Source organism: Pempheris klunzingeri, chromosome 3 (genome assembly GCF_042242105.1).
Source record: "Pempheris klunzingeri isolate RE-2024b chromosome 3, fPemKlu1.hap1, whole genome shotgun sequence".
Classification (NCBI taxonomy): Eukaryota; Metazoa; Chordata; class Actinopteri; order Acropomatiformes; family Pempheridae; genus Pempheris; species Pempheris klunzingeri.
In genome coordinates this window covers 28461995-28476438 of record NC_092014.1, presented here as the reverse complement: position 1 = coordinate 28476438, position 14444 = coordinate 28461995, and the positions used below count along the sequence as shown (strand labels likewise).

General features: G+C 41.1%; 1 protein-coding gene across 1 annotated transcript in view; it reads right to left on the bottom strand.

Moving 5' to 3' along the window:
• Window positions 1-3154: 3154 nt before the first annotated feature.
• Window positions 3155-14444, bottom strand: part of vegfc (vascular endothelial growth factor c) — a 50218-nt gene continuing 38928 nt past the window's right edge. Inside the window, exons 6-7 of the mRNA XM_070828166.1 lie at window positions 6926-7250; window positions 3155-3694 (exon numbers count right to left, since the gene is read on the bottom strand). Coding sequence (XP_070684267.1) covers window positions 3586-3694; window positions 6926-7250 — 434 coding nt within the window. The 3' untranslated portion in view covers window positions 3155-3585. The remainder of the gene's footprint in view (window positions 3695-6925; window positions 7251-14444) is intronic.

Genomic DNA, 14444 nt, shown 5'->3' with positions numbered 1-14444 from the left:
GATTTTCATTCTGTAAATCTTGTGTTACTTTGGCCAGGACAGTGCTACCTGATCACTTGAAATTAGTAAATCAGTCAAAAGACTGAGAGATAAATAAATCCACCCAGCTGACAGGGCCTGACATCTGCCCCCCCCCCCTTCTCTGTAAAGGCAAATGTGGAGACTGAAAACATCTTAGTTCAATTTAAAAGCCGATGGATGTTTTCATATTTGCATGACGTTAACCTTCATTTATACTCTGCTGTCTGTGTAGCCGCAGGGAGGACGACTCATTCCTGGAGCGTGTCCAAGAAGGAAATGAGGAGGAAACAATAATAATGTTGTATTTTTTGATGAAATGTCTTTATGACTCACCTCTTCAGGATCCTCTGAATGCAGGTCAATTTGAACATGTTCAGTGTTTGAGGAAAGTTTTTCTTCTATTCAAAGATCACACAATACTTTTCGGTATTTTACACCAGAAAATCACATTTTCTTTACAGTACACTAATGTTTTCCTGAATGTGAATGTCCCAACGACTGGTCAGCCACAGGTTTTAGTCTATCTGCTGTGCAATGATAATATATCAAGCGAATATACTGAATATATTTTTGTGAAAGCTGCTTATCCACCGGCTGTCTTTGTTGTCAGGCAGCGGTTTAAGCAAAGTACTCCAGATGCCCATGTTCCCAGTATTGTTTTCCAGCTCCACCTGGGGAATCCTGAGGCATTCCCAAACCAGACAAGATATATAATCCCTCCAGTGTGTTGTGGGTCTGCCCCGGGTTTCCTACCTGTTGGGATGTGCACAAAAACTTCCAAAAGAGGCTTCTGCGAAGTTGGTCAGGTTCAGGAGTTCCTCAAAGTGCTTTATTCACCATATTCCAGTCAGGGTAAGCAGGGGATATTTGCTTTGGTGACCACCAAAGCTGAAGCCCATCTGGTCTCCCAGTACCTGAATCCTCCTTCAAGAGACAGGGGTGTCCTGAAGCAGTATTCAGCCCAAAAGGTCTCTTTATTCAGCCCCGGTGTCCACCAGCAGTTCTTAAATTGCAGCCACATAAGTGACTACAACTCCGAGCAGCTACCTTCACAATAGAACCGAGGAACACGGCCCACCCCAATACCAGGTCCCCAACCCCTCCTGGATGCAAGAGAAGTCCTACCAGAAGTGGGAATTAAAAATTGTTGCAACAGGGGCCTCGTCCAGATGTTCCCAGTTCACCCTGACTACACGTTTGGGTTTAACTGGTCTGTCTGGCAACCCCCCCCCCCCGGTCTGATCCAACTCACCCCCAGATGATCATCAGACGACAGCTCTGCTCCTCTCTTCACCTGAGTGTCCAAGACGTAAGGCTGCAGATCTGATGACGCAACCATTAATTCAATTATTGGTCTTTGGTCCATGTTCTCGTACCAGGAACTCTTCTGAAATGACCGCATGCTCAAATATGGTGTTTGTTATGGCCAGTCCAGGACTAGCACAGATGGTAAACAACAAAGCACCACTCAGCTGTAGATCGGGCAGGCCACTCCTCCTGATCATCCCCGTCCAGGTTTCCTCATCATTACCCATGTAGGCATTGAAGTGCCCCAAACAGAGCTGTACAGTTCCAACCTGCATCCTTTCCAGAGCTCCAGCTGGAGTCTCCATGAAGACTGGGTACTCCGAACTGCTGTTCAGGGTGTAGGACAGCGTCCCTCTAAGAAACTCATAATCCCATAGAGACCTCCATTACAGCGGCCCTCAGAGAGGCGACGCTCCGTGTCCCTGGAACCAATCTGCGAAGCTGCGGGTACACTTAGGTCCCTGCCTTTGAATGCCGCCGGGCTCCAACATCACTGTGTATCCCTGTGGATGACGGGACCACAGGGCTTTGGCTCCATGATGTTTTTACGGCTTGTCCTGACCATTGGCCCAATGGTCTGGCTAATGTGTACACATAGTAAATCAGCATTGTAGTTGGTTGTGAAAAGTATTGCTATGATAAAAGTAAAACCCAGAAGAGAAATGAGTAAACTTAAAGATGGTGACAAAAAACCATGAATTCTATAGTGCCGTGCTGTTGCAGGATGTGAACACCTTTTTTTTCCATCTATTGCATCCATATAATATTTAGTCCTATACAAAAACACCCATTTTGTTTATCCATTTATTTTATCATCTCCTTCATAAATAGTGCTAAACGATATATTTTAAACACTCAAGAACTCCATACAGTGACGTGATAATCTATTCCACTGAGCAGCCTTGACTTGAGCATACAAACCAAGAACATGGAAGTAAAAAAGAAAAAAAAGAGAGAGAACACCAAAATGTGGTTGCAAAACAGGCGGGAATATGAGTGTTTGATGTCACATGTTCTACCCACAGAATATGATTAAGGTACACAAGCCTAAAATGTAAGTATACAGAATACTGATCATTTTATATGGAAAAGTCCAGTATTCAGTAGCCACTGTCTAAATACACAATAATAAAATGTCTAATTATTTATAATTGTGCTGTTGTCTTATAGGAAATTACACGGCAAGGAGGAAAAGTCATTTGTAAACTAAGTAATAATTTGGGGGCATACAAATCGGGGGCTCAGGTTGGAGGTGATTCTGTAGGTAAAATTTACTCCAACCTCCAGTGTTGAGTTTCTCTTGTTGTTACTATTCAAATTGGGTAAAATCTCATTTCATTGTAGAGCTGAAGCCACTGCTCTCTGTGCTCCTGGGACGCGACCACAATACAGTGAATACAACCTTTTAAGATCTCATCAACCTAAATGATGAGCTCATGTCACAGCTGTATTTTCCATCTTTTAACCACTCAGGTAGCTTTGAAAACTCTTCAGCTTTTCTGGGTTGGACATTTTCATAAATACAAATACATTGAAATCAATTAAAGTAGAGCCTGGGGTGTTTCAACACAGATTTTACCCTCGGCTTTCACCTTCAGCCCCAAATTTTACCATTCAACTTCTTACAACCACTTTTTTTTCTGATGCTGAGGTGGATTAGGAGGATTAACCTCAGTATAATATGCATCAGAAGGCACCAAACTAAGTTAACAATGTGCAACATCCAGTATACTTTATTTTACAGATATACTATACATGATACAAAAATATTGATCACAGTGAATTTTCATGGAAAAATACTGAAATTGCAATAAACAGGTTGAAAAATAACATTTAATAAATTATATAATCAATATCTGACATAAGAATACTGAGACATAATTAATACAAAACCCCCCAAATATTTTAAAACAAATTATTTAGACAGTATTTTAAAACAAGTGTTGAGTTTTGACTCTCTCTCTCTCTCCTAAAGTCTTTCCTTCCATTATGGGCTCCGATCCGCAGCTCTCCCATTAAAAAAGAAATCCTTATAGCTGAGTCAGTGCATATCCCACCCTCAAATCACCAGAGTTTCCCATATCTGCACTCCAATCACTAAGATTTCCCCTCGTTCATCAGGGTCCATCCGCTTAGCTGCCACCACAGCTGACGGGGATACTCATAACCAGCAGGTCTACAGGGGATGGATGATGAATTCTACTTGTTAAGTTTGTTATCTGCTCATTAGCATCTTGGCGCGGCGTTGGCCGGCGGTTAGTCCAGCCGTCTCCAGTGGGACGGCACGCAGCGACAAACCTCCTCGCTGAAGGAGAAACCTGGTTCACACCTTCGCCTCCTCACCTCACAGGGAGGCCTGAGACAACTGCAATGAAAAACCAGACAAAAGAGGATTTAGCCTCAAAACAAATGACAGTAAAATATCTAGATCAGCTTCTTGATAGGTGAGTAAGAAAACATTTAAACCATATTTACATGGCGAGACTAAGTCTTTTCTATAAATACTAAATGGTCTAACTTTGTATGCAGAAAAAAAAAAAGCACCACTGAATTCATGAACTGTGCTTCAGCTGGTGAGTCAGGAGTAATCATATTTGAGTCTTTTCCACGGTTAGAGATAGAAAGCAGCGGACGTAATGCTCAGATTACCACACATTGGAAACTGTGGAATGGAGGATAAATCTGTGGGAGCAGCGAATGTGCATCAGTGAATTGCACGGCAATGTGACTGTTAGAAAATGATCGCCAGATCTTTGGATATCTTGGCTGCAAAGTTGAAATACTGACCTAAGGGCAACAGTGCAGCTCATGCAATGTCAAAAACAGAAAGGGATTATCCTCTGGAGAGCATGTACAGTATATGCACAGTAAATTTAGCTGCAATCAGCCGATTTGATTTTGATATTTCTTCTCTACAACAATCAGGCTTGGTGATGATACTGTGCATGTCATTAGTTTTGCAGGTATTTGGACAGTTTATCATTTCAATAGTTTCTGAAATGATCATATTTGAAAGTCCAGGCCTGTTCGCTGTAATGTAGCTACAGTGCCATCCATCCAGGATGTACTGGTTCAGCCTCCAGCCTCCACAACACCACACAACTGTTTCAGAAAATGGATTGAATAATGGAGAGTTTTAGTGCAAACTAACTGAATACCTGCCAATAAATATTGATTTGAATGAATTTGGTAGCAGTGCTTTTTATTTTTTTAGTTCCATCACAAATTACAACTGCGGCTGAAGCCCTTTATCCCCTTATTGAAATCACATGATCCATTTATTGTATGATGGCGTGTGTTTGATTGCACATTTACTGTAGAATAATTTATCTGAATAGTTCGTTAATGGAAAGCAGTCAACCTGAAACCTGAGTTCAAAGTAATGTTCACATCTAATTCCTCATCAGTGTGAATGAAAACTAAAGATTTACTTTTTGTCTTCCACATCCATGATTGTTGCATGTGCTCCACTGTTTCCCCGGTTTTAAGTAGCTGCTGCAAATGATTGATCTGCTGCGCAAAGACAAACAGCAACTCCTTTTGTGTGCGTCTAAAGGTCAAAGGTTATAACTAAGGTTTAGATTTCATAGCAGTAAAAACTACAGCCGTCAGAACTACTGTGTGATTTACAGCCCATGTCTGAGCTACTGCAGCTTTCACCAGAGCAGGATGTCAAAGATGAAGAACAGTTTTACAGTCTGACCATCACCTTTGATGCAGATATTGTTCTTTGGCATAATAACAAACTGTGGTTTAAATCCTGTTTCAGGGGATTTTAGCCTAAAAAGAATCAAATTAAGTTAAGTAATGGTGACTACCTGTTCGTTTTTGGACATAGTTATATTCCACCACTGATACTGACTTACATCTATACTGATTTCTAAGTACATTTACTCAATTTTGAGGTATATATATATATATATATATATATATATATATATATATATATATATATATTATATCATTCTGACATGGCTACCAAAAGTAGCATGATGCTAATACTTTTGTTCCTCCAGTGATGTTTCTTCCATCACTGGTCAGTATTGGTAACGTAATAACAGCCCTAAAACCTTAGTGGTCATATGTGGCCATGGTCAATTAAACAGGCCAATGAACCCATGATGAAATGCACAGAGGAGTTCTCACACACGCTCCCTCTCGGACACACATGATCACAGTCTGATATTCAGGAACACGTGCCAGATCCCAGACACTAGATTCCTTCCGCTGTGTTATACTCATAAATCACTCTCAAACAAGGTCACCGAGGGTCAAGACCTGACTGGATGGATGGATGTGTGTGCATGTGTGTGTGTTCCCTCCTGTGCAGGGAGAGGAAATGGTTAAGTGACAGCTAAGAGAAGTCATTAGCACACTGAGGTCTTGTATTACACACCAGTAACCACTCAGAGCTTTCCCCTGGCTAAACACAGCCACTAGCATTAGCCGTGTGTGTGATGCAATGACCTCACTACTGACACCCACAAGAACCCAAAGCCTCAGCATCACAGCAACAATGTAGAAATAACGTATGCTATTTAGGTTATTTAATAAAAAACTAAGTGGTGCATGACAAAAGCTTTAGTTCCAAGCCAACACACTTGGCTGCAGATAAAAACAAGGCGACGTGATGTTAATAAAATTGTATGATGTTCCTGAGATGTACAAATTCTCTGTATAGCCATGAAATATTTCTTGACCAGCAGTCCGGATGGATGGATGGCAGCACTAGGATTCTTTGGTGACTACATGGTCACTGACACCTCTCACTCTTCTCTTCCTTCCCCACATCAGGTTCTCTGGGGCAGTTACAATAAATAACCCCTAAATAAACTGTATAACCCCGGCAGCACTACGTGACGCTCACCTGTGGCCAACGGGCTTTTCTCTGTTGGTGGCTAGTCTTCGTAACATTACATTAACCTTACAATAACGTTGGCTAGCTCCAAAAACTAGAACAACGAGAACACGAACATAGTAGGATGAGGGCACCACAGAGCTTTGAAATTCAAATCCTACCCAACAAGTAGCAACTACAGGCTTGGACCAGCAAGCTAATGTTAGCATCATCATATGCTACTTATCATTATATTGTAATATAATGATAATATTGTTTTATGTGTTTTATTTGCTCTAATAATTTAATTTTCTGTCCCCTTACTGAAATAAATGCAGGCTGTGAACATCAGCAATATCTACTAGTATCTTTCATTCACTGTAGAAATTCAGAATATGATAATTTGCTGATGAAGGAAGAAACACACAGCAACATGTGGACAGTATAGATGTATGGATGGATGGAGTGACAGATGAATAGATTGAGTCACTGGATGGATGAATGTGATACAGGATCTGCTCCCTGTGTTGCTGGTTTCATCTAGAAATGTTATTTTCTTTAAGGCTTGAGCAAATATCATTAATCTATTACCTATTGCTCTGTATTTACTCAGTGGTAGACATGTGCTCCGTACAGATGATCTCAAAGACTGTTTCATTTTGTAGGTGTCAGCTGGTCTTGTCCCTAGCTTTCTATACCTTTTAGCAGTGTGTCCTCTCCCGCTACACAACAGGTGGTGCTGAACTCATCCCTCCTTACCTGCATGTGGCTTGGTGAAACCTCCTTCCCTTTAGGAAACACTTATTGGGGGACTCGTTGCATTCGCAGGAACACTTTGTTCTATTGAGGGGCTGGTGCCTGGGACACGTCTTGCTGCATGTGCACTGGCAGGTGTCCTTGTTGAAGACATGGCTCGGTGGACAAGAGGAAGCAGGTGGGATGTTGCAAACGCACTGGCAGGTGTTGCGGTCGAGGTGTCGGTTTGGGCCGCAGTCTTGTGTTTGAACGCCACGCTGACACACGCACTGACACGACTCCACATCCAGTTCCTTGCCTGGGCCACACACATCTGCCGAGAATATGTCTGCAGAGACAGAGAGAGAGGGAATAAATAATAAATAAATAGGAGAGTGGATGCAAAGAGTGCTCTGACAGTCAGTCGAGTTCAAATGACTCAGTTTTATGACATATTATTAATATCACAATATAAAATGTATTGCAGTCCTGAAGTAGGGTTTCCCATCACCACTGCTACAGTGTGGTATGTGGATGAACAACATTTAGCTATCCCTAAACATAAAGTTATGTACAAAGCTACTGTAGAACGGAACAAGTTAACGGGATAGAATCAAAACTTCTCACACGTTCAAGAATCAAATGTAGCTAAAGCAGATTATATGACTGAATATATATACAGTATATATGTTTTTCTATCTGATGTCCTCTAAGTTTTCATCACTTCTATGCTGTGCACTTGTAATAATTAGTTGTCATTTGTCTGTAATTGTCTGGTTTGCCTTTATTTTGTTTCTATCACACGTGGTAATTTGAACCATGTAGCTGCAACTAGCAGGTCTATAGCTCGCTCTGTCGGCTGGTTGGTTGATTTGTCGCTCCACAAAGATTTCCCCACCCTTTGCCAGCCACAGTTTTCGCCCTAGCGAAAAGTCAAAATGTCAAATGTGTGTGTGAAGGTGTGTGTTTGTGTTCATGTCAGCTGGCGAAAAGGAGGTGTGGCAGTGGGAGAAGCCTACAACAAAAGGCTGCATAACTTCTGAACCGATTCTCGTAACGTGGCCAAATGTTGTAGAAAGACACACACACACACACACAGATATGCACATATATCTGTATACCCCCCCTCCCCCCTACAATTTAACCACACCATTACTGTAACTCATGACCCATTTCTTGTGGGAGACTTTTGAGGAAGGGAACATTGTCCTCAGCAGAGAGTTGTCTTTGTTTCCTCACTTTCTTTGGCCAAATATACAACATAGAAAGAATTTCACATCCAAACAGGACTTTGGGAGTCTTTTGCATCACAGCACAACACTTCACAACACTTATTAAGATCAGGTTAAAGAAAAAGAAGATTCTAAAGAAGTTAAAAAATAATAAACCAACTTCTTTTTGCGACACAAAGTTTTGTATTTGTTGCACGACCCAACACAACAAATGAACACTTCTATATTCTCGAAAAAGTTTGTTTTGTTTTACATTTTTAGTCCACAGGAGCACTTGAGATTTGCCACTGGGTCAAGTGTTTGTGAGGCTGTGTGTGTGGATGCATTATGTGTTTATGTTGTGTTTGGTTATTGATTGTTGTTTTAAATCAGCTGCTTTATTTTATTCATTTTACCTGTTTTTGAAAATGCTCACTTTTCGTGAATGTACTCATGCTTTTATTTGGACATATTTTACTGTGTGGACCTCAGAATTGATTAGCAACTCAGCTAAAAGTCACCCATTAAAATAAACAGTGTTAGCTCCTCAACGTTAAAGTGCCATATCAACAGATCAAGTCTCACCACGGGCATAACCTTCGTACTACATCCATTCAATTAGAGAGCTGTGATACATATCAGAAATTCAAAAATATACATGTTGCAGAAGTAAAATATATTTGACTTGTTGCCCCATAATAAGTACAAGATAAATCTGAAACCGCATATGTACACAATAAAAGTTCATGCTTAAGTTTGCAACATATAAACACAGTACATAAGTATTATGTGTGTAATATGAACATAAGGTTGTTGAGTGAAACGCAAAGGTTACACTTGTGGTCACTGGCTGCTGTGAAGTCTAAGAAAACAAATGATATCCTATGCAAAACACTGCTGTTAATGTCAGCCATTACTGAAAACACATCTGCATGTAAAAACCGTGTGTGTGACAGTTGTTTGACGACGCCGATAAACTGTGAAATTGAGACATTCCTGAGATGAACTGGCAGCGTTCTCTCTCTCTTGTCAGGAATAACACAGATGGTTCCCTTTCATTACTGGCAAATCATCCTTTACTGAAAAATACAAGAAGAGACAGAGAGAGAGCAACGGGAGGTCTGGCAAATGGATGTTCAGACTGTTCCATACACACATACTGTGTGTGTGTGGGTGAGTGTGTGTACATGAACAAACACAGATAACAAAGACACACAGTTTACAGTTGACAAAATGCAAGCTGTGTCTACTCCAGCATTGCAGCATGTGCTTACACAGACTTGAACAGCCTAAATCAATGTAATGAGCTTCAATGGGGCTTTATTTACACACAGTTACACCGCGGACAACCAAGGAATACAATCTTCACTACAATATATTATGTGGACGTTTTGATAGCAATTCATTCCCTAGAATTATATAAATTCAAATGTATTATTTATGCCCTGGATGACGTGTCAAAGATGACTTCACATTGTGTTTCATTGCCAAAAACCAGAAGTACATCCACACTTCCTTTTTCCTCTCCAGTCTAAAGCTCCGCCCAGGTCTTCTTCTACACCTGATTAGCCCAGATTCCCTGAATGAGGTGCATCTAGCCCAGGATGGATAGATAACAGAAGATAATAACTTGGGGCTTTTATTCAAAAGATGGTGTTTGCATGAAATTTTGGGTCACTGGTGGAGTATTTTTACCCCCGTAGGACCGACCACTGCTGGGGCATAACAGCTTAGAGACTTTAACAACCTAAATCAATGTAATGGGCTTCAATGGAGCTTTATTTACACAGAGGACATGCCAAAGACAACATCACATAATGCTTCACTGCCAAAACCAGGAGTACATCCACACATCCAAAAAAAGAGTGTCAAGGGGACAAACACAAGTGGAAAGACGGCGATAATTACATTGTACTATTATAAGCATCCAATGTTGGCAGTCTGGTTTAAGAAAGTTAAAACTATTAAAGTCATGAGGAAGTTTCCAGCCAGGAAATGTTGGACGTGGGTAAGATGTGGTTTGTGGATTTTGATACTACTGAAAGATTTAAATGGCATATCGTATTGACAGAGCAGTTTGTCCAATCCAGATCTAAAGAAAGATACAAAAAAGACTATGATTATGCAGGATCACATTGTGCTGATGCATTGTGGGTTAGCTGACAATCTTGTGTTTAACTCGGGCAGTGACACAGGCAGAGGTCAGTTTTCTGCAAACACACACACACACACACACACACACACACAAACACTAGCCACTACTGGAGTGTTATCTCTGTGGAAACTTACTCCACCCTAAATTACTCCATCCCAGAATATTATATGAAAGCCATGTTTGGAAAAATGGTGTCATGTTTTTGGGAAGCTACCGTTCACTGTTTCTGTCCACAAACTTTCAACCTCTATGCACGGATACTATCAATACTATCGTCAACTACAACACAATCCAAGTGTGCTGTCAGCTACACTCTATCTTGTGTTAGTATTACACCCACACCAGGGGGGGGCCGCCTGATATATCCGTTAACATTAACTGTACGAGAAGTTAAAAATTGCTTGGTACCTTTATAGCAGTAGTCAACAAAAACTGTTTTAGACTCAATACAAGGCCTCTTTGACAAACCAGAGTTACGTCCGCAGCCCAGCCAGTGTGCTGCAGTCGGTTCCTGGGGATGGACGGCCCGGGAGCCGGGTGGCTTGCTGCTGAGTTAATGGAGTGGAGGATGAAGTTGTTGGAAGGTAAAACTACAAATGAAGGACTTTCTGGGTCTTAGAATTGAAGTTTAAAACATTCAAATATCAACTAACAATATCAACAAATGTGAAGAAATAACAGTATTGACATTGTGGGCGGCTGTGGTCCGATCAGTCGTCTAGTTGAAATGACTATGACTACCAAGACATCTATGCACTGTGTTCATATCTACTGAAGTTAGCATGGTAACCAGCTTGACCCCGGCCTGTCCAGTAATACCTCAAGGGTGATAATGAGTCACGGTAGCGACAGCATGGGGGTCAGGTGGTTTGCTGCCTGATTTATGGAGTGAAGGATGAAGTTGTTGGAAGGTAAAACCATAAATGATGGACTTTCTGACTCTTAGGATGGAACGTGCCTCTTCCGCTTTCTCTTACCGATGAAACTTCAGGCCAACCTCCACTCATTACATCACCGAGCGTTACTGGCCAGGCTTCACCCGTAACAGACAGTCCACCTGTATGCAACCATGAACAGGATGTGATGTAGTTCATTGGCTGTTGTAGCAAGTACATATCCCACATATGTGCTAAAACCTGTGTGTGTTTGCAGAAAACTGACCTCTGCCTGTGTCACTCTGAGTCAAACACAAGATTGTCAGCTAACCCACAATGCATCAGCACTGTGTGTGTGTGTGTGTGTCTGTGGGTGTTTATCATGGTAAAGACGGTATTGTAAACCAGTATACTGCCAACAGCTACCTTGTTTTTTTCCGTCTGTCCCCCTTCCTGTGGAAGAGGGGAGGCTGACTAGATCGGGTCCATCAAGTTTCATCACTATCTGGCAATTGCTCAATGTCCTCCTTGATACATGTTCTTCATATTTGAACTGTATCCACTCAATATTTTGCCATTCTGATTTTTTCCGTAATGTGATTTTACCTTTGTTATACAGGCCTGTCTGTCCTGGGCTAGGACCATCAATGGACACACAGTTTTTAGTTTCTGTCTTTATCTACCAAGTTCAGCCCGACTCTCCTTTTGGGCTGAGCTTTGGGCCTTTTTCTTCTGTAAAGTTTCATGTCTTCGTAATGCACCACAAGGCCTCACATTTCTTTTTCATAACGACACGATCATCCATCTTCATCTGTGCCGTCTTACCCAGACACCATCCCGTCATGCTCACTCTGTCATGCTTACTCTCTATGTCAAGGTCATTTCCTGCCTGTTCAGACATGTGAACACATGTTCTGGGGAAATCTGACATGCAGTTATTATTTCCTAATATTAAGACATGTTTTAATGGACTCATTCCAAACCACATGCCAAATTTAAATTGTATGTCCTAATCTTTGAGGGGTGACTTTGGGGTCTCTCTCCATCATGATGAGTGTCTGTGAAGATTCGGAGCGATGTAGGGGGAGTCCGTCTACATATTAATCAAGTAGCACAGAGAGATTAAGACATGTGTCCTTGATATACTCAACAGAATCACAATCAGGTTTACTGCCAAGTACGTTTTCACTTTACAAGGAATCTGGCTTTGCATGTATTTTGTATATAGGTGCATAATCAAGAAATACATGTCTTCCCTTCCCACAGCAGAAGGATGAGGTACGAGTGGAAGGAAAGGCTTTAGAGCAGTGCGTGACGCGGCTTTAAGGATGGGCCATGGGTGACTTATCACATCATTGTTCATTTTCCCTGCATTTCTAATGGAGTTTCAGCAAATTTGAAAAAAAAAACAAACAATGGCATTTACATTAAAAATGTTAAAAGTGTGTAAAGAAATACTGATACATCTGAGCCCTCAGTGCTCGTCGGCCAGCAGCTTAACAGACAGGCTTTGGCTGCTTCTGAAATACTGATAGCATTTCATTTCATTTCCCAACAGAGCACTCACTGTGGTATCGTACATTACAAATATCACATACTGTGCATGTGATTTGGTTCACTTACGTCTGGTGAATGTAAAACAAGACGAGGAGGTGGCTGTGAGTGGAGTCAGACCGTCCTGCAGGGTCGTGCTCTCTCTCCCCATATCAACGTCCCTGCTGCCTTTTTGTGTCTTGTGCACCATAAATATAAGCTACTTTAAATTTTGAGGAAAATGAAAGAAATTCATTGAACACAAACAAGTGTGTTTAATGTTAATTGTTGTTTTCTTTCAGTGAAATATCTAACTGTCAATCTGCAGAGAACCTGCTGGTTTTTATACAGCTGGTGACTGACTGTGGGCCTACATTATTCAGTTTAACGCTCATATAAAATAATATAATGTCGCTAAAATTGATAAACATCTGTGTACAAATATGGATATTATATTGAGACTTGGATTGGACACCCCGTACCCTAAAAACTTTTGGGAGTTGGGAGTTATGAGCTTTATTTTAAGATGCACAGTTATTCAAAAATTATTTTTATTGATTTTCCCTTATTTCTAAATGCAGCCCTTCTTTTACTTAATAAGACAAGAACGTTGTTCCTCTCTGCAGTATTGTGTGTCTGGTTACTTAAATGTTAAGTGACAATAAATATTGTCAAAATGTTTTTGAATCATACTGAATTTATTTGATTTGACAGCCAGTTATTGATCACATGCAGACGTTGATACAACGACTAGGCTACATCAACATGTATCACACTAACTCCAGTAAGACATTAAGACATTATGACGTTCCGGACCTTTGCTTTAATACATCTCCTCTGACTGGACCTTTTTGAATTTTAGTTGAATAACCCTGTCCTACGGGGACGATGACGTCTGTCACAGTTATTCTAATCTTACCCATCAGCCACCAAATCAGGCTTTTTCTCTCTCAATTTGGTTTGAAATCAAATTCAGCACTACAAAGAATGTGCTGCTCTCCCTCCCAGACAAATGGTTTTAGCTCTGTTATGTGTAAGTGTGTGTTTGCATGTGTGAGTGTCTGTGGAATCTGTTACTCTTGGGGTCCCCACATTCTTCCGCGTCTCACTTGTTTACACTGAGCCCAGAGTGTTATCATAGCCAAACACACACACACACACACACACACACACACACACACATACAGACTCTCAACAAACACTTTGCAGTCATAAATACTCCTCAGCGAACACATGAACATTCTCCTGCCAAAAAGACTAACACAGAGAAAAATGGCTTCACTCACAGTGTGTGTTTATTTCAGTGTTTGGTATGTGTGTCCCTACAGGCCTTGGGAACACGTCACCACGCAGCAGCGAGCTACCGTTATCTCTACTGTGCTGTATAGGTCCATCTGCAGCGTTGGCTTTTCAGCGTTGAACTTTTTTTTTTATCCGATCGTAAAAGTTAGCTCCTGTTTTTCTGCCTGGCTCATACACGTGTTCCAAGTTGGATTCGCCAAACTCTGATAACTGCACGAGCTTTCTCGATCCTTGCGACAAATGCCACCTGCTCACGAGACATCACCAGCATTTGCGAGACCTGATCATTACCGTAATCATATTTGCCTCGATGCTGGTATTGGAACGTTTGCGCTATTTTTTTTTTTTTTTTGTGGATTACCTGAAAGCTAGCTTGGCATTTCTGTACTGTTTGATCTGCAATAAGCTCATTTAAGCAGCTGAATCTACCTAACCAATGAGTCTAGCTGTGCGTCAATGCCATATTA